The 20286-nt window shown below is 38.6% G+C and overlaps 1 protein-coding gene across 8 annotated transcripts in view; it reads left to right on the plus strand.

Moving 5' to 3' along the window:
- The window catches only part of LOC117411335 (SR-related and CTD-associated factor 8-like), a 36779-nt gene extending 17753 nt beyond the window's left edge, over positions 1 to 19026 (plus strand). For 5 of the 8 annotated variants that reach the window (XM_059025899.1, XM_059025898.1, XM_059025900.1 and 2 more), the window contains exons 4-20: positions 1183 to 1359; positions 2264 to 2420; positions 3800 to 3930; positions 4074 to 4250; positions 4388 to 4467; positions 4764 to 4911; positions 5133 to 5264; positions 5488 to 5597; positions 7424 to 7617; positions 10483 to 10583; positions 10810 to 10923; positions 12877 to 13033; positions 14314 to 14444; positions 14693 to 14831; positions 15061 to 15123; positions 16166 to 16387; positions 17270 to 19026. In XM_059025899.1, the coding sequence (XP_058881882.1) occupies positions 1183 to 1359; positions 2264 to 2420; positions 3800 to 3930; positions 4074 to 4250; positions 4388 to 4467; positions 4764 to 4911; positions 5133 to 5264; positions 5488 to 5597; positions 7424 to 7617; positions 10483 to 10583; positions 10810 to 10923; positions 12877 to 13033; positions 14314 to 14444; positions 14693 to 14831; positions 15061 to 15123; positions 16166 to 16387; positions 17270 to 18375 (3339 nt within the window). In that variant the 3' untranslated portion in view covers positions 18376 to 19026. Of the gene's footprint in view, positions 1 to 1182; positions 1360 to 1998; positions 2068 to 2263; positions 2421 to 3799; positions 3931 to 4073; positions 4251 to 4387; positions 4468 to 4763; positions 4912 to 5132; positions 5265 to 5487; positions 5598 to 7423; positions 7618 to 10482; positions 10584 to 10809; positions 10924 to 12876; positions 13034 to 14313; positions 14445 to 14692; positions 14832 to 15060; positions 15124 to 16165; positions 16388 to 17269 lie in introns of all 8 variants that reach the window. The other 3 variants (XM_059025902.1, XM_034018689.3, XM_034018690.3) reach the window with 3 other exon arrangements.
- The last annotated feature ends 1260 nt before the right edge of the window (positions 19027 to 20286 follow it).

A 20286-nucleotide genomic window follows, 5' to 3' on the forward strand; every position in this document is an offset into this window, starting at 1 on the left:
GCTGTCAAACATTGCGCATTATAACTTCTACCTGTACAGTAGAAAAGAAAAATGTAACCTACACAATGTCAGTTACAACGTTTGTGAGTTTTATTTTAAGCATGCACTGCTTAAAAATGCAACACAGCTTAAATTGGTCACTTGAACCAAAAAAAAAAGTCCAGTTACAAAATTCAGTCGAACTTGATTTTGTTACTTAACAAAAGACAGCACAGTAATCAATTCCTGCTTCAAAATGCCGCCAAATACACCTGCAACCAATAAGCAAGAGTAAACAAAAATTACAAAAGGCCATTTTGAAGTACGTTGTGTAATAATAATAATAATGTAACAACGTGGCAGTCTGCACTAACTAAGAGGACATTTGTTCCATGTGATTACTTAAACTATTAGTAATGTATTTAAAATGTGAACATTTGGTATTATATATGAGATGAGACTTTTAAAACCTCAAAACACATCTCAAAATAATGCAACATTCAGCATGACACCGTACTTAATAGCTTTAAATGTGTCGTGTATTAGAGAAGATTAAATTACTTTTGGATTGGCTAGTCTGCGCAGTGAAGTACAGTATATAAATATTTCAGTTTTGAGGTAGCTGATGGCATGGAATAGTAAAACAATATAACAAGACCTTGTTTTTCTCCATGGATATTAAGATACTAAGTTAAAGTAAGTTATTGCTTTTCTTATATAAATATCTGTTAACATCTATATTATGTATGTTTCATATTAAATTGTGTCATTAGTTTTGTTTTTGGAAGACTTCGAAGACATATCGTATATGCCATATTATATATTATATATATATAATATGGCATTTATATCGCAAAACTATACATACTGTATATGCCAGAATGACATACGTGATCTAAAGCTTTGCTGTTGAAGCACAGTGTTGTATGTTCATTTTGAAAAAAGATAACATTTCAGAGATGCATCATGCCAAAAGGTGCAGTCCCTGTAAATCGGGGCTCTCCAACCCTGGTCCTGGAGAGCTGCTGTGGCTGCTGGTTTTCATTTCAACCAATCTCTGTTACTTAATTGAACCAATTATTGTCTTAATCAGTCAAGATTAACAGGTGTTAAAGACACCTATAAAACCTGCTGGATAGGGCCTGGAGACCCCTGCTGTAAATGATAATGATTCACATGCAACTTGTGTTCATGTCTTAACAGTGCAAACCAGAGTACAAAGTTCCAGGGTTATATGTCATCGACTCCATTGTACGTCAGTCACGCCATCAGTTTGGCCAAGAAAAGGACGTGTTTGCTCCACGATTCAGCAAGAACATTATCAACACCTTCCAGAACTTGTATCGATGTCCTACTGATGACAAGGTACTGACTGAGAAAGTAGGTGTTATTCCTTTAAGAGTAAGCATTGGAATGTGAATTGTGGTGGATCAGCAAACGGGGGTGCAGGTCTAGTCACTGAGGATTTTTGCACTATATACATAAATGTGGTAAATATTGTATGTTTAATAAAAAATGTGTTTGGCAGCAGATACAATTCATTTAATATTGTCTTTAGATTACTATGAAGTTGGTAAATAATACATCAATAAAAAGCTACTGTTTGTGACTGTGTCTGTTATGCTGCCCGTTTCAGTCTGTTGGGGAGGTGAGATGATTTTGACTGAGGTGAAAATTGCTTTTTAACCTTTTGAATAAAATATATTTGTAATTTCCATATACCATGCACAGTTTATGGTAGTTTACAAATAAATGCCAAGAAATCCCCACCCCAGTGAAGATATGTGTTTAGTGTGTATCGAGTAAGGTCTTGAGTCCAGCAGCAAAGGTAGGTGAGCTATCTTGAGAGGATACTGTTTCTAGCCAGGAAATGCAGGGGATATAGCCTCTATAGCCTTTGCCCTGACCACCTGATAGAGTACAACCATCACCTTTTTTTACAGTACGTTTTTACTTTCTTTCACTTCTGGATTAATTCCTCTGATGTTTTGAATTGGTTTTCTTTGAACTTCGCTTTAGGAAGATCCTGTTTTCGTGTTTGATAGTCTTTGGCCTCATTGACGATCTCTGACTTGCACCTGTGAAAATGTAAGCATTGTGGGAGTAGCCTCCCTAGTTCAGTACCGTCACGTGGGCTAGTTTTGTTTTTTCTTTCTGACCACATTCTGATTTTTCTCACCGTGTTTATTGCTCGACTTCAGGGATAGTACTGTATATTTCCATGTAATTTTAAATGTTATTTGCAAAAAACAAAAACTAATACATATTGTATTTGTTCTTTTAGAGTAAAATTGTCAGAGTGTTAAATCTGTGGCAGAAGAATAATGTTTTTAAGAGCGACATTATTCAGCCTCTGTTGGACATGGCAGCGGGGCTCCCTCCTCCCAGCCTGACTCCTGTCATTGCCAGCACTGCAGCCACTGTCAGCAGCAACACACCAGGTAAGAGCAGAGGACACCACTGAATGGGCCAGGGGAATGAAAACTGTTGGGGCTGTTTAGTTTTCATGGATACATTTTAAATTGGTGAAAACAAACATAAAATCCACTAAATGAGGTTTGCTTGCACTCAATATTGTTTGTTGCCTTTTTACATCCCTTGGGTTATATTGACTGGTGGCGAAAGGTGCTAAAATGGGTAAAGTGGCAGTTTCTGTATCAAAACAGTTTGGGTGCTAATAGGTTTAGTGCTGCAACTTTCGAAGAGTAAAATCACTGAATAATCTATACATTTTAATACTTAGATTATTCGATATAATCGAAATATTTACTCATTTACAGCAGATATTGCTTGGTCACAGTACTCCTACCATCAGTAATTTTGTAATGTAAGATTTAACACCTTCACATAATGTAAATAAGACAGATTCAGTTTGATTTTGTTTTTAAATTTATTTTTGGTTGGAATATATATATATATATATATATATAGTTTTTTTTGTTTGTTTTTTTGTTTAAATGTATGCACATCAATAAAAAACACATTTTTTCGTTTTTAATATAGTTTTATAGTAAATAGTAAGTGCCGGAGACTACTGTCTAACATGGAGCCGTCACAATGAAAATGCTGAACATTTTATCAATCGAGTATGGGGCAGTCTGTTATCTACCATACATATTTAAAATGTATTTTTGTTTTTGGAATATAATTATGCACGGTTCAAATGTGTGTCGATCAGCTGGTGAGGGGGAAGAAGGGTTGCACAAAAGCACACACTGGCAGCGCATTCCAGTTTGTCTTCCCCTAAACACACACACACACACACACACACACACGTGGTATATATATAGTATATGTATATTATTATTATTTGTGTAGTATATGTATACAGTTGTAGTCTACAGAAAAAAGAGGTTTCAAATGTTTCAATTTTAACAGAACCGATGAAAAGTAAAACCTGTAAGGTCTTCCTTGCCCGACTCGGCCTTCTGCGCTGCAGGCAAACATGTAGGTGGGCCGACAACAAGCTTGTGCTATTGTGATGAAGTTCTTTTTTGCGTATTTTGCAAGACACCCTTTCATTCAAGGTATTTGTAAAGTAATCCCACGCCTTTTTGAGGTTTTATTTCTGATTTTGCTGCGTTCAGCTAAACCCTGTATGTGCATCATCCGCCATCTTGAAAATATGGCAAATACTCGATTCATAACATTTTATTAAACTTTTTTTTTTCAATCAGGTATTCGAATACTTTGAATAACTGTTGCAGCACTAAATGAGTTATTTGTGTTTTTACACGCTGTGGGGAGCATCGTTGTTTCAAAACTGGGTTCATTGTGTGTGCTTCTGTGTTTTACATAGAGCCTCTCTTCTATTCCATAGGAACTCCAGTCACCCCTGCTACCCCTGCTAACACTGTCCAAGGCTTGCCTGATTCCTGGGCCTCTCAGATCTCCAACACAGATACCATTGCTGCCGTTGCACAGCTCCTGCAAAGTCCTCAGGGTCAACAGGTAAGATGGGTTACCTGTGAATTTCACTTTTATAATGTATGTAAAAAAAGGTTGCTGTTCTTTTCTTGTGTGCAGCCCATTTTTAATTTTTTTCAAGGCTTCAAACATTAAATACTGAAGTGAAATGTTTTTTTTGTCCATAGCTACAGCAGTTAGTACAGACCCTGCAGATGCAGCAACAGAAGCCCCAGCCTTCCTTACTCCAGGCCCTAGACGCAGGGCTCGTCGTTCAGCTGCAGGCTCTCACAGCACAACTCACAGCTGCGGCTGCTGCTGCCAATACACTCAATCCACTAGAACAGCGCGTCTCCTTCAATAAGGTAATGAAGCTTTCACTGCTGCATTGAGGGCTGTATCTTGTGAACTGTTCACCTGAAATTGTATACAAGTATTGGTGTATGTAATATAAGCTGATGTATAAGGATTTCAAGTGTTTTTTGTTTTTTTTTCTTTCTAGAAGTTGTTGGACCAGTTTGATTTTGGGGAAGAATCTGAACACACTGATGAATCCATAAAGGATGCTCCTTCATCTCAGCTGTAAGATCCAGTCCATGAATTCACGCTTTCAACCTCCTTGGCATTTTGTGCGGCTCTCATGTCCCTAAATCTGTTACACACTTTGGTGTGTATTGTTTTTCTGCTCTGTGGGTCTGCAATACAGTGTATTGAAGGTTAAACTTGACTGATCATTTAGTGTAGTGGTATCATTCAGTGTAGTGGTGTCATTCAGTGTAGTGGTGTCATTCAGTGTAGTGGTGTCATTCAGTGTAGTGGTGTCATTCAGTGTAGTTGTATTACTGGTAAATGTAATGATCCTGATACTCTTTTTCCAGGCCTAGTGTAACCGAGTCCATAAACAACTCGATTTTCCATCAGCTGGCAGAGCAGCTGCAGCAGCAGAATCTGGAGCAGTTCCAGAAACAGCTGCTAGAACACCACCACCAGCAGCAGCAGCAGCAGCAGCAGCAGCAGCAGCAACAGGTATGAACTGCTGCCCTCTGGTGGGTACTTCAGAAAAATAAAATGTTAATGGTGTAGGAAATCTTTCCAAATAATGGGGAAGGGGAATGGGGTTTTTTTTCAGAGAAAATAGGTCAGAATTACTTATTTTGCTTCTTTAGTAGTAATATCTAAAGTTTATATTTACATTAAAAGCCTTGCTAAAATAACCTAATACTTTTTTCCTTTTTTTTCTATTGAAGGCAATATTGCTGGAGAGCCAAGAAGGGATTTTTGGTTCAGAGAACTCTGCCACACCCTCACAGGGCAGTTGTCAGCAGCAGCTCCTGGAGACTGACACTAAACTGGATGATTCAATTGATAATCAACAGCAGGTAAGAGAAACGGTGGGAGAAAACATAGTAAAAGCACCTTCCCTTACAATGAAACACATCTTTGAGGGGCGGGGGCTGTGTAAAGTCTTCCCACACTGACCAGTCAGGCAGACCCAATCCAGTAGTAAAGCTAATTCTAAAAAAGATTATATTCCTCGCTATGGATATTTTTCGGATTTTAAATAAAATAAATAAGTGAGATTAAGCTGTATTTCTTTCTCAGGACATGGAAATTGATGAAGGACAGGACATGGCTGATGGAGATATTTTTGAACCTCAGGAGCCACAGCCTGTCGAATCAAGGTCAAGAACCCGATCCAAATCCCGTTCAAGGTTAGATTAAATGTCTGTGTGTATATATTAGGGGTGGGCACCAATATCGATATTCTGATACGATTTCGATATCGATAATTTCCATATCACGATATCGTGGGATTAAAGAAATTCACGCTAAAAATATAAATGCAGAATAATCCAGTTTATTTTATATTAAGATACAACAAACTCTATACATACCAATCAAAACACCACACATTAAAGTATTATTTAACCCAGGGGTCTCAAACTCAATTTACATGAGGTCCAATGTCAATCCTGATGGTGTTTGTTAAAAAAAAAAAAACTTCTTTCATTAAGTATTAAACTGAACTGTCTTAGAACTTTTTTACAATTTGGGTTTGCCAGAGAGTTCTCAACGTTTGCCAGACACCTGGCAACGCTTCAGTTTTGTGAGTCTGTTGATGTTTGGCCTCAGTGACTGAGCAGTTGAAACCTTCAGTATTGCAGTAAGGTGTGTATCAGATCATTTTGTTCTGTACTTTGATTTGTTTATATTCATAGTGGAGAAAAGTTTCTCACAAATGTATGTGCTGCCGAACAGAGCCGTGGTTTTTCTGAAGCTTTTGCAAAGCTGTGGGAAAGATGATGGCAGCTGCTTGAAAAACTGTGTGACATCTCCTTGGGTTTCCTTGAATTTATTCCATGAGCTCCATCTGTAAATCATGTTGTGCTGTTTCCACATCAACTGAAAATGGATCACGAAACAACTGGAAGCTTGCTCTTTGCTTTCTGAAATCTGCAAACCGCTGATCAAATTCTTCCAAAAGCAGGTCAAGTTTAGCAGCATATTCAGCACCACTGAACTGCATCTCAATGTCCAACACTTAACCCTTTCCAGTCCTATGTCGGACCAGGTCCGACATTACAATTCTCCCTTTCCGGTCCGATGTCGGACCCTGTCCGACATCATCAAAAAGACATAAAGCACAGGTTAGTCGTTTTTTCTCCGGAAAAAGCAGAGAAAACCATTCAATGGCAGAGTGAGACCGATAGGAGTCGAGAAAAGCCGAAAAAAAAGGGTGCGGATCTGAGCAATACACATAGCCCCGACACCACAGAGATAACATGGCCATAAACAAACAAGATAGCTGCTTCCGCATCCAGGGTGATCAGGAGGTGATTTTTCAGTATGCACGGGGCGGGGCTGGAGATGCAGTACTGAGTGTCCTGTTGATATGCAGGGCCTTTTAAACCTGTTTTACTGTGAAAGAAAATACTTTTAAACAGCGCGTGTAAAATAAACTGCGCATGTGAAAATAATTTGGACCCGACGCGCCCGACACGCAGTGAATAAATGGACCGCAAAGGTTTAAGTGACCTGCATGATGGGTGAGATTTACTCCTGAGAAATCTGATTTCTCCACAGTTTGTTTAGTTGTGAATGCTTCCACATCATCAGACACTGTTGTCACAAGCTGACCATGACCTTGTAGCGTCAGGTTTAGGTTTTTCAACTCTTGGGTGATGTCAAGAAGGAAAGCAAGATCTATCATCCATTGTGTGTCTTCAAACTGGCAGGGGCATATTAATCTCCTCCAAAAGTGTCTGTGCTGCAAGCCTCTGGAGAGAGTGGAGTTCACCCATTTCACAACAACGGACATGACATTGTCAAACTTCAAAGATTTAGTGCACAGTGCCTGCTGGTGAATGATGCAGTGTAATGCTACTGGTTGCTCTGCGTTTTGTTATTCCATCTTTTTTTGCACAAGCACCACCAACCCGTTCTTTTTCCCAATCAATGTTGGGGCTCCATCTGTTGTTATATATATATATGTTTTAATTATTTATTTATTTATTTATTTATTTTTTACCACCTGCAGATCACCAAGGAAAAGAAGATCCCGTTCTCGTTCTGGCTCGCGGAAACGTAAACACAGGAAGCGCTCTCGCTCCAGATCGAGGGACAGGAAGAGGAAGTCTTCACGCTCGTACTCCAGTGAGAGGCGAGCCAGGGAACGAGAGAAGGAGCGCCAGAAAAAAGGATTGCCTCCAATACGATCAAAAACACTGAGCGGTGAGACCAAGTGGCATCCGCATGCTCAGGGATTGGAATTAGTGGTCAACAGGTCCACATGAGGACTCGAATTTGAAATGCAGACATAGTAAAGTAAATACATTGAATATACATACATACATACATACAATTCTCATGGTGCAATATGAGAACTATATCTATCCATCTGTCTCTGCCTGTGTGGCGGCCGGTGTCCCAAAAAATGGGGAGGCAAAAAAAATGCAGAGGGCTCGAGGTCCTCTTAAGCTGCTGCTGCTGCTGCTGCCTCTTCATATATTTAAATACAGTATATTTTACAGTAGGTGTAAATAATACTCATAAAATGCAATAGGCTGTAACAAGTTAGGATTACAAGAGGTTTATCTTCAATGACATAATAGTAGTGCAAGGATAGTGCATTAGCTGAGGATCCAGTAAAGTGCGTAGATCAGGGAAGTCCAGTGAATAGTTGAAGAGGTAGATCAGAGGTCTGCAAGTGCAGTCTAAACAGGTTTACCCCAATTTGGTTGTGAAACCAAATATTCTCCACTAGCCAACAGAGAAAAGAAAACAGTAGCACATCCTAGTTTATTCTAATATACTTAACTGGTGTACGCTGTCAGTGTGCAAGTTTAAAAATGCACTGTATACAACATTGATATGGCCGTTCAATTTCAAGACCATGTCACTAACATACTTTACATAAAACAAAGTTGTTATGGCAGGAGAAAGGTAGACAAAAATCAAGCACATCCTATATAAACTTAATTTGTTAAACTTAAATAAATGACCAACAAAATTATTATATGCTGTACCGGGTGAAAGAGTTTACCTGCGCTGGGGAAAATAAACAAACCCTGCTGGGGAAGGGCTAGAATAATACAAATACAACTTCCAACAAACACTAATAGAGAAACACAACACTAGCAACTAGATTAGTTCCCAGAGAAAGGGAGAGGTATCCTAATATGAAACTTAAAGTATCTCACTTAACTGACTCTTCTGGTGTGGCAATGCAATGGGCATACGGGCACGGAGTGTCTTCTGGGAATAGTAGTTTATCTGGGACACGTTGAAAGGTGTTTCCAATCAGCAGAAATGCAGAGAAAAACTACAACTCCCATCATCCATGCATGTCAACAACATGCTGGCTTCATAATTAAATTCCTGTCAAGTTTAATTTGGCCTACCGTTGTGCTGGATACTTTTTTTTTTTTCTGGTCAATTTTTTAAAAAATTGAATACGAAACCAAATTACGTAATTTCCATTATTCAACACTTCACTCATAATCAAGCAAACAATAGTAGTGCTTCAGCAGGGGACGGGAGGCTATGATCTGCTCCTCCAACTAAAACCAGGGCCCAGACTACATCACCTGTCATTGCTAGTACTGTGGTTATAGAGATAGGAGTTTATAACGGCATGTCTCCTCTGCTGGGCTCCTCCAATTAAAACCTGTGCTCAGATCACGTGATCTGCTACTGCTAGTACTGTGGTTATCGAGATAGGTGTTTGTAACGGAGACGCCTCCTCAGAGGAGCCAGAACTGCTGTTAATATAGGAATGATGAATCTAGGGTTTTGGTTAATATCATTTTTTTCTTGAATTTTAGACAGTTTTTGTTTTATTGAACATTATTATATATTATAATGCTATATCTATCTATCTGTCTGTCTATCTGTGTATCTGTCTGTCTTTCTATCTTTGTAATCCAGGACTGGCAGTGGCATGTGAAACAAGCAGTGTGATTGGTCAAGCAAGGTTCCAGCTGTCCGTATGGGTACGAGCAGTTGGAGCCTTGTCACATATTCTAAATCACTGCGCTGCCTAACAGAATTTACAGTATCGGATGGTAGCCGTCTTGCTTTTACAGTTAAAGATGTACAGCTGTAACTATGAAACTGAGTGACCAATTACCTGCAAAAAATTCCATAGTACGTAGACATGCTGATTTGGATGAAGAACAATTAAATGAACTGGAAGATGGCAAAAAAAAAAAAAAAAAATTGCTGTCTTTTTTACTTAGTAACCACGACTATTTTTAGCGGTTTGTAAACATTACAGAAAAATAGACACTTGGCACATTGTCCACCCCTCTCAGACACATACCTTGAAATAGTATTGAAATACGAGACGTCGTTGTATTTATTTTTATTCCTCCCGTCTGTTCTGCTCAAACAGTGTGTCTGCACTGTCAGTGATGGGGAAAAAAAACTCAGTGGCGTCTCATCTCCACCCCCTGGTGTATCTTTTCAATGGCAATGTCCACAAAATCAAAAATACAGATGTACTTTCTTTTGCAATAAAATTAATTTACTCTTAACTTGGTGTGTAGTTCAAAGTTAGAAATGGGACTACTTTATTGGCGTAAGGATATTTAATAACAAAAATCATTGTTATGCTTTTTTTCCTTCAATTCCACTGTTTGACCTGGATTATAAATGCAATAAGGCCCTTCAGGCTGTATATTCAACGTATATGGACAGCCTGCTGCTTGCATATATATCAGTGGATGCTCCTTAGAGGAGGCAAGGAAGGCAGTACCTCCTTAATTTCAAAGTGAAATACAAAATTATATAATATATATATAGTGTGTGTATGAAATCGTGTTTTCAAAACCATTACAATTGATCCATTTTAGTGATGTTATCTGACATTTTCCTTTGAGCTGGACTGATTGCCATTTCAGAATTAAATAATTTTTTATGGGGAAAAAAATGATGTATAATGCCATATTACAGTAATGAAATCTCAAAAAGGAGAAAGGAGTGAAACGCTCTTCTGTTTGTTTTGGAATTCATTCATGCACTAGTCATCTTTTGCATCCCCATTTTTTTGTCTGTTCTATGACATATGGTCTCATGTGTCAATACATTTCTTTTCAGTGTGCAGTACAACACTCTGGGTGGGGCAAGTGGATAAAAAGGCCACACAACAAGATCTTACGAACCTGTTTGAAGAATTTGGACAAATTGAATCAATAAATGTAAGTGAACTTCATTTTTGTTCAAGATAGTTATGGTCTGAGTTTTCAGTTTAAACAGTTTCATTTTATTTATTTTTTTCTATCATATGATGTATTTTGAAACCTATACGTGAAATATAGATATTTACAAAGTTCAGTTTAATGTGCTTGAATTTAAATGTATGAATTATTTTCTGTTGCTACATAGGATTTAACGGAAGAGAATATTTCTTGTATACTTTTACAGATGATCCCTCCTCGAGGCTGTGCATACATTTGCATGGTTCATCGACAGGATGCGTATCGTGCCCGGCAGAAACTCAGTACCGGATCTTGCAAAATTGGCTCTAAAGTCATTAAGGTGTGTGTGTGTGTGTGTGTGTGTGTGTGTGTGTGTATATATACAGTGCCTTGCAAAAGTATTCGGCCCCCTTGAACTTTGCGACCTTTTGCCACATTTCAGGCTTCAAACATAAAGATATGAAACTGTAATTTTTTGTGAAGAATCAACAAGAAGTGGGACACAATCATGAAGTGGAACGAAATTTATTGGATATTTCAAACTTTTTTAAAAAATAAAAAACTGAAAAATTGGCCGTGCAAAATTATTCAGCCCCCTTAAGTTAATACTTTGTAGCGCCACCTTTTGCTGTGATTACAGCTGTAAGTCGCTTGGGGTATGTCTCTATCAGTTTTGCACATCGAGAGACTGAAATTTTTGCCCATTCCTCCTTGCAAAACAGCTCGAGCTCAGTGAGGTTGGATGGAGAGCATTTGTGAACAGCAGTTTTCAGTTCTTTCCACAGATTCTCGATTGGATTCAGGTCTGGACTTTGACTTGGCCATTCTAACACCTGGATATGTTTATTTGTGAACCATTCCATTGTAGATTTTGCTTTATGTTTTGGATCATTGTCTTGTTGGAAGACAAATCTCCGTCCCAGTCTCAGGTCTTTTGCAGACTCCATCAGGTTTTCTTCCAGAATGGTCCTGTATTTGGCTCCATCCATCTTCCCATCAATTTTAACCATCTTCCCTGTCCCTGCTGAAGAAAAGCAGGCCCAAACCATGATGCTGCCACCACCATGTTTGACAGTGGGGATGGTGTGTTCAGGGTGATGAGCTGTGTTGCTTTTACGCCAAACATAACGTTTTGCATTGTTGCCAAAAAGTTCGATTTTGGTTTCATCTGACCAGAGCACCTTCTTCCACATGTTTGGTGTGTCTCCCAGGTGGCTTGTTGCAAACAATAAACGACACTTTTTATGGATATCTTTAAGAAATGGCTTTCTTCTTGCCACTCTTCCATAAAGGCCAGACTTGTGCAGTATACGACTGATTGTTGTCCTATGGACAGAGTCTCCCACCTCAGCTGTAGATCTCTGCAGTTCATCCAGAGTGATCATGGGCCTCTTGGCTGCATCTCTGATCAGTCTTCTCCTTGTATGAGCTGAAAGTTTAGAGGGACGGCCAGGTCTTGGTAGATTTGCAGTGGTCTGATACTCCTTCCATTTCAATATTATCGCTTGCACAGTGCTCCTTGGGATGTTTAAAGCTTGGGAAATCTTTTTGTATCCAAATCCGGCTTTAAACTTCTCCACAACAGTATCTCGGACCTGCGTGGTGTGTTCCTTGTTCTTCATGATGCTCTTTGCGCTTTAAACGGACCTCTGAGACTATCACAGTGCAGGTGCATTTATACAGAGACTTGATTACACACAGGTGGATTCTATTTATCATCATTAGTCATTTAGGTCAACATTGGATCATTCAGAGATCCTCACTGAACTTCTGGAGAGAGTTTGCTGCACTGAAAGTAAAGGGGCTGAATAATTTTGCACGCCCAGTTTTTCAGTTTTTTATTTGTTAAAAAAGTTTGAAATATCCAATAAATTTCGTTCCACTTCATGATTGTGTCCCACTTGTTGTTGATTCTTCACAAAAAATTACAGTTTCATATCTTTATGTTTGAAGCCTGAAATGTGGCAAAAGGTCACAAAGTTCAAGGGGGCCGAATACTTTCGCAAGGCACTGTAATATATATATATATATATATATATATATATATATATATATATATATATATATATATATATATATATATATATATATAATGTGTGTGTGTATATGTGTGAATAATATATATATATATATATATATATTAGTGTGTGTATGAACCTTGTTCATTACAGGAGTGTATTTGTTACTTCATTTTGAGATTTTAATTTACAGTATGCCTGCCTATTTAGTCCCGATTCTGTGAAAACTTCTGTTGCCTTTTTTTTTTTTTTTTAATTCTTATTGTTTTCTGCAGATTGCATGGGCACTAAACAAAGGAGTAAAACAAGAGTACAAACAGTTGTGGGATGTAGATTTAGGTGTAACGTATATACCATGGGAGAAGGTGAAGATGGATGATCTCGATGGCTTTGCTGAAGGAGGAATGATTGATCAAGAGACTGTAAACGGTGGTGAGAGCTTCATTATGGTGGAGGCATACATGAGTGATACCTACATTTGTACATATCTATTGTAATTCCAATTGTGACAACTTGGTAAAAAAAAAAGAATTTTCTTTATATTTTTTAATGGTGTACCATTATTCTGTTTCAGAAAAGGTGTTAAGGCCTCCACACACAGGACGCGATGCAATTTGTCTATTTGACTGACGATAAAATTGTATTTTCGCTGCGACACTACCTTTCACACAAGTGGCGATGTCATGGCAAATTTCGTGTTTTAGGTTTTTTGGTTTTACAGTAAAGGTTATGTAGTTATGTATTTAATCACACGCAGATCAATGTAAAGCATCCAGAGATGATAACAAAAGCTAGAAAAGTACCAACATTATTAACCACTTCAACTCCAGATGTAAAAATGAAACCTTCCCAGCTACCAGATTTTGAAAATAATAATAATAAATTTTAACATATGATGAATATATATAAAAAGTAATATACTCTGATTGCATCATCACCTGGAAAAATAGCACTCTTGTTTTTATTGTTAGTCCTGTTATACAGCTAATAAAAATGTATACATAATAGCGCTTCAGAATGCTTTCAGTAAAGGTAAACTAATCATACACGGTCATCCAGGTCCCTGGAAATGGACTCCCAGATGCTCACTCATTGCCGTGTCTATCATTTTTGTGTCCTTTATTGTACATCTCTGGTTATTTTGATACTGCAAGAAAATCTTTTCTTCACCATTGTTTACTGAAGCCTTCAAGGCGTGCAAGGAAGCCATTCTTCATTGGTCAGTTCCCCAGCTGTCGCGCGTTAACATTGCAAACTTGCACACCAATCCTATTTTTCTCGCATCACTTCTGTGTCGTGTCTGCATCGCCTCGGTGTCGCCCGTCGCAGCGCAGGCAGTGTGAACATCTTGTATCATATACATGTTTTATTTTATTTTGTCATGGTGTGGTTGTCGTACGACACATTCGCTTGGCGCATCGCGTCCGGTATGTGGAGACCTTTACAAACAGATAAATACAAGTGAATGCTGAGTGCCATGCAGTTCATTTGGGGTTTATGGAGATTGCATTCAAGCACTCCTAGTCTGATGTGGAAACCACATATTTACCCCACCATGTGGTACCTGCAGGTGTCATTTTTTTTTTTTTTTTCACAACCACAGCATATCTGTCTTTTAAAATCACCTGGGATATAGTATGTTATGTATGGACTTGAAGAAATTTTATGAAATTACCTTTCAGTTGAATTCACCTGAACGTTTGTCTTTCTAGAATGGGAGGCAGCGAGGAGCTATGACTCTGCAAGAGAAAGCCACACTCAAAGTGTTACTGTGGATACCAGTAGTATGATTACTACACAGGCAGATGCCTATACTCAGCCAGTCACCATGTTACCTGTACAGGTTAGTAGTTTACATAACTACACTAAGCATGGGGCAGTTTAAATTGATGGTGGTCTGACATTTCTGAAACACTCCTGCGTTTGGAGTGAGATCGAGACTTACTGATCTAACTTGGGGGTTCCAGAAATGTATTTTTCACATTGATAAGTATAAATTGAGGATTTTTAGTAAGAGTGAAAAAAAAGAAAAAACTACCTGTCCAAACCTTTTTGAAAATTAACCTGTATCTAAATGTTCATGCATTTCAGATGCCAGTGGCTCAGGGAGTCCCTGCTGTTAGCTTGATGCCACCAGCCTATCCAGTGACAATGGCTATGCCTCCTCCAGGCTTTGGCCACCTACCTCCGTTTTTAAGAGCTGGTTTCAATGCCTCTCAGCCACCGCCTGGTAAACAATTAATACAAATATTTTGTTTAATTTTACATGAATATATTTTTTGTGCTGTACTGTTAAAGCTGGGTCAGAAACGTGGCCCCTTGCATGCTATCAGACATGCTTTTTAAATGTGTATGTAAATATGGGGGAAGCTATTCCACTTTATTTTTAGTGCAGTTCAGTATAGAGGAAACATGTTGAAATCCTTCAGTTTTATGATTGCTTTTTATTTTATTTTAAGGTTACATGCCACCACCTGTTCCTCAATCAACTATAGGACCGGGAATCCATGCCATACCAACATGTAGGTATAAACAAAGGACATGCATACTGTAGAAATTAGCATGAATCATTGGACTGGTACTCTTGTTAAAGTAATGCCTTTTGGGTACACTTTGTCTGGGGTAAGTAGTGTATTGGAGCTCATTTTGGCCAGATGTACCCAACATGAGTTGTTTAGGAAAACTAAAATAAATTACTTTTAAAGTAATTTTAGAAAAATCTTTTTAATGTGGAACATTACCAAATATACCATGCATGTAGGGCTTGGACAATGCATCGATGCATCAAATCATTGGAATAACCATCGATGGTTGAAAAAATGCATGTATCAGTTCATTAATAGGACTGTTTTTTATTAGGACCGGCAAAATGTAAATCTACGCTTTTATTCCTTGCCTTTCCTTTGGTTCCTCTAAATAATAATAATAATAATAATTTAAACAAAAAAAAAAAACCCTACCCGCGCACTACGCAGTATGTACGTTATCAGAGTAAGTGTGACAAAAAAAAAAAAAACCTAGAGAAGAGATTAGAGGTAGGCTGCATTTCAGGATTGGATTTTGCTAGTTTAATTGTCAATTTAATTTTATTTAAAATAATGCTTTAAGTTCAACTGGAGAAACATTTACTTCAAGAAAATATATTTACTTATGTGGAGTAGTGGTTAGGGCGCTGGACTCTTGACCGGAGGGTTGTGGGTTCAATCCCCAGTGGGGGACACTGCTGTTGTACCCTTGAGCAAGGTATTTTACCTAGATTGCTCCGGTAAACACCCAACTGTATAAATGGGTAATTGTATGTAAAAATAATGTGATATCTTGTAACAATTGTAAGTTGCCCTGGATAAGGTCGTCTGCTAAGAAATAAATAATAATAATAATACATGTTGCATTATGAAAAAACGGATCAATGCATCAGGTCTGTATGAAAACGATGCATCGATAGTATGAAAAAAAAAAAAAAAAAAAACTAGTCCTAGCCCTACATGCATGTCTTATTGTTTTATTGTTTGATGGCTGCAAAAAATAAGAAATTGTAAGCATTTTTTTTTTTTTTTTTTGCAGCTTTGGTTCAGCCTTCAGTTTCCACTGCTCAAGAAAATGCAAAGGATCCTGCCTTGGGCAGCCTTGTGCCATCATCAGTTAACACTGTTCCTGGAACATTCATTTCCCACGCCATCCCAGGGTGCGGTGACTATAATCAAACTCAGCAAGTCGGCCACAGAGAATTGGATGACAAAGGGTCACAGGTTGCAGAGAATCGGACTGATAATAAAACTGCACAAGGTAAGGGACCATGCACAAAGCATGGAGCTAAAGTTAAACTTAATGTGGTACCCTGAAACTAGCCAATTAAGAATGACTGACTATGATCTGAAAACCTACATATTTAAAGTTGGTTTTTAAATAGCAAGTAGATCTTAAAGGTTTAAAGTCAGCACATGGATTCAAATTATATAAGGTCTCAATTTACCTTTTTTATACTATTTTAAGTTTGTGTTTTTTGTTGCATTCCATCTTTTTCACTTAACATGCTAGGGTTCTGACTAGAACGAAAATACGGGCTCATAACTCCTGTGTTGGCCTCATTGCACTGGCTTCCAATACATTTTAGAATTGATTTTAAAATCTAAGAGAGATTCTGTCCTCGTATAAACCTCTGCACACTTTAAGGTCGGCTAACGTTGGACTTCTGTGCCTCCCAGTAGTAAAATTGAAAAGGAGAGGAGGAGGAGTGCGTTTTGTTTTAATGCTCCCAAGCTGTGGAACTCTTTGCCTTCCTCTGTTAGAGATGCTGCTTCGGTCAGCATTTTTAAATCAAGATTTTATAGATCAGCTTTTTTTAACCTAATCTAGATATAAAGTTTCTGTTATCTATTTTTATCTACTAACTTTGTATTTTATTTGTTATTCTTATTATTTTATTTTTGTCCTATCTAGATATTTGCTATGTATTGTTATTATTAATCTCATTGTATTTTGTTAATTGTGTGATTATACTGTTCTGTCTTGATTCTTGATCATGATACATACTGTCTGTAAAGCACTTTGACATACCATGTTATGAAAGGCGCTATATAAATAAATAAATAAAATGAAAAATGCCATTAAATGAGGTAATGAAATCGTGTATACCAAAATCTAACCATTACATTTTGTTTTTTTCAGGAATCCTAAGTGATGCTCGGAGCTCAGTTGGCCTCCTGGGAATGCACCCGTCTGCAACGTCATTGCACCATCCAGATATTCATGGCCAAAGGATGCCTGGATTATTGCCCTTGGACATCCGCCCAGGAATGCTACCCCCCTCACCTGGGGCACGTTTTTCTATGTTGATGCAGCCTGGAATGCCTCCTCAACCAAACATGCCTCCCACATCAATGCTTGACCCTTCCCTGCAGGCTAGACTTCGCGGGCCATTCCCACCGCTTGACCATTTCACCAGGTCTGAAAGACCTTTTGAGAGACTTGGGAACCAGGCTGACAACAGTGTAGGCAAGCCTGATGAGGGGATGCCAGCTGGGAATGACAGCATCCAACAGGAATGTGATCAAGATTATCGATTTCCCCCCATGGAGAAACGCGAGAGCCTTTTAAGACCCCCAGTCGAGCCGAGTGACAACGTAAATAGACCTCCCCCGTTAGACGGAAGGGATGGGTTCAGGGGGCCGCCAGGGGCAGGAAGAGAGAACCTTGGTAGAAGGCAGTCTGTAAGTGGCTTTAGGCCAGAGAGCCGGTGGGGTCCCCCACAAGGAGACTTTGATGAACGTGAGCACCGGGGGATGCCCTTTGCAGGTCCAAAAGGTTTAAATGATGATCGTCCAGGCCCTGGAAACTTCCGCTTTGATGGGCGTGGTGGGCCGACGTGGAACCGGGGTTTCGAACCAGACGTTCACCGTGATTTTGATGACCGTCGTCGTCACTGGGAAAGGCAGAGGGATCGGGACGATAGAGATTTGGATTTCCGAAGGGAAATGAACGGGAGCCGTTTTGCCCGTGAACGAGACCGTGAGCCCTGGACTGCCCCTCCTGCTCCGCCACAAGCGTTTAAGTTTTTCGAAGGTGCAGCTGAAAGCCAAAAGCGGGACAAGCCACCACAGGTAAATGGTGATGAAATGGACATTGAGCAAGACCAGAACCATCCTGAACTAGCAGAGCAAGAGGCTTCTCCTGAGGATGTAGACAGTGAGAAGAAGAATGAGCCAGAAACCGGAGTAGACAAACAGCCAGTGGTAGAGAAAACAGAAACTGAGGGGACAATCATCACTCAGTAGGTAAAAGATACTTTTGTAAAGTTGTCAATTCTCTGTAATAGGTAAATGGCTGACTGGACCTTTTGAGTAATTCACGTTTGTCTGACACAAAGTTAACAATTTCTTCATCTTTCACACAATGGTGTACAACTGACTTCTGTAGAGCGCTCTTTTAGTTGATGAAAAATGGTAGGTAATTGTTTTTAATTATTGTTATGATGAAAGCCACTCCCACAACTTTTAATTAGGTATATTTTAATTTAGCGCGCGCCATTTTAAAAAAAAAATTAAACACAAAAAACAGTTTGACCTTCCTATGGAAGAAAGTAGAAGATCCTGGCTGTTTCCAATGGTTTCACTGCAGATGTTGTAATACTTGAAGACAGCAGGTGCTGGCCTGTGTTCCTCGATTTTTAAATGCTGCTGCAAAATTTTAAATAATGCCTAGGTGTGTTATGCTTTTATCTTTTTATGGAAAATATTCCTAAACCAGGTACTGAGGTAATAGTACTGAGGTATATAGAAACTGTAAGAACTTGTGAAAATAAATCTACAACATGCTCTGTGTTATCCCCAAAATGAATGTCTGTGATTTGTTCCTCGTACTGCAGTGAGTAAAAGAAAACAAAGTGAATGTTTTTAGTTGCTAATAAACATTATTTGTTTGATAAACATGTTCTAGGAATTGTATTTTGTACACAAACATACCAAAGAATATTTGAATGTGAAATTAATTGCACACATGCTTTCAGTCTCGCTAAAGAGTTTTCTGCTAGACAGGGGCCGACACTTCTGTCGCTGAACTTACAGGTGAATTTGGAAATGAAAGAGAAAGGTCAGAGACCCAGATTTAGACTTTGCGTAGAAGTGTAGCCTACCCTGACAGACGTCGTCTCTAGTCGTACACATTGCAATTTGTTCTTGAAAGACCAAAGTGGGATAAGCTTAGTAGATATATGAATGGTTTTTCTAAGTGTATGTTCTTTTGGAGTCTGTATTTTGTTATTTATAGTTGCTTGTAGGTTTTCTGGGGAAACCAGATGGAAATTCCTCCTTTTCATAGCCCTGTCAGAACCCAGTTCAGCAGAAAGCTGCACAGGTGAATTTTTAGTGTGACCTGGGCCTCCCTAGGTCACACAGAGTAGACTTGAAAGACTGTACCCTTTTGTGTGTGTTTTTTTTTTTTTTTTTGAAATGCAACAAAATAGCAGGTTTTAGCGTTTTATGTTAGTATACTACATATTTATGCAGCTTTAAATGTGGCGGCCTTTGTTCTGACATGTAAATCTTCTGGAGATGAAAAGTGGAAGGAACATTGCAAAAACCTGTACTTCATGATGACTGATCAGTAGTTTACATGTAGCTACTGTTGAAGAACTCAATCTCGTGGTGTTAGTCTTTCATTAGGAAGAAGGAATAAATGTATCAGTAGTCCTAAAGCACTACTTTTGAGTTTAGTTGAATTTTGAGCAATCTGTCAAGCATAGGACAGAGGGCATATGAAACTGCACAATTTTGAATTTGGTAAATGTTTTTTTTTTTTTGGGGAACTCTTTAGACTCTTTCCCATGCAGTGTGTTCATGAAAAGTAGTCCTGTGTGCAGGAAGTGTGTTGTTTTCATCACCATTTTTGTACTGAAAAATGTTTAGGTATTGCCATCTCTGCCACAAAGTTTGTTATTACAGTGATGAAGGCACTACTGGAAACAAGTTACTGTGTAATTCTTGATCGGGTGTTTCTAGGAAGTCTGCAAGTTAGGAACATTTGTAACCTTCAAAAACTAAATTAACGTCCAACGCATGATAGATACATTAGCACATTATAATTCATGTTTTAGTAGCTGTCTGGTTATTTGGAAATCCAATTATTAGATGGATTGTGGGTAATTAACTGAATATGTTGCATATAATGTCTATTGTTTACACGTCCTG

This window comes from Acipenser ruthenus, chromosome 6 (genome assembly GCF_902713425.1).
Source record: "Acipenser ruthenus chromosome 6, fAciRut3.2 maternal haplotype, whole genome shotgun sequence".
In the NCBI taxonomy this organism is placed as follows: domain Eukaryota; kingdom Metazoa; phylum Chordata; class Actinopteri; order Acipenseriformes; family Acipenseridae; genus Acipenser; species Acipenser ruthenus.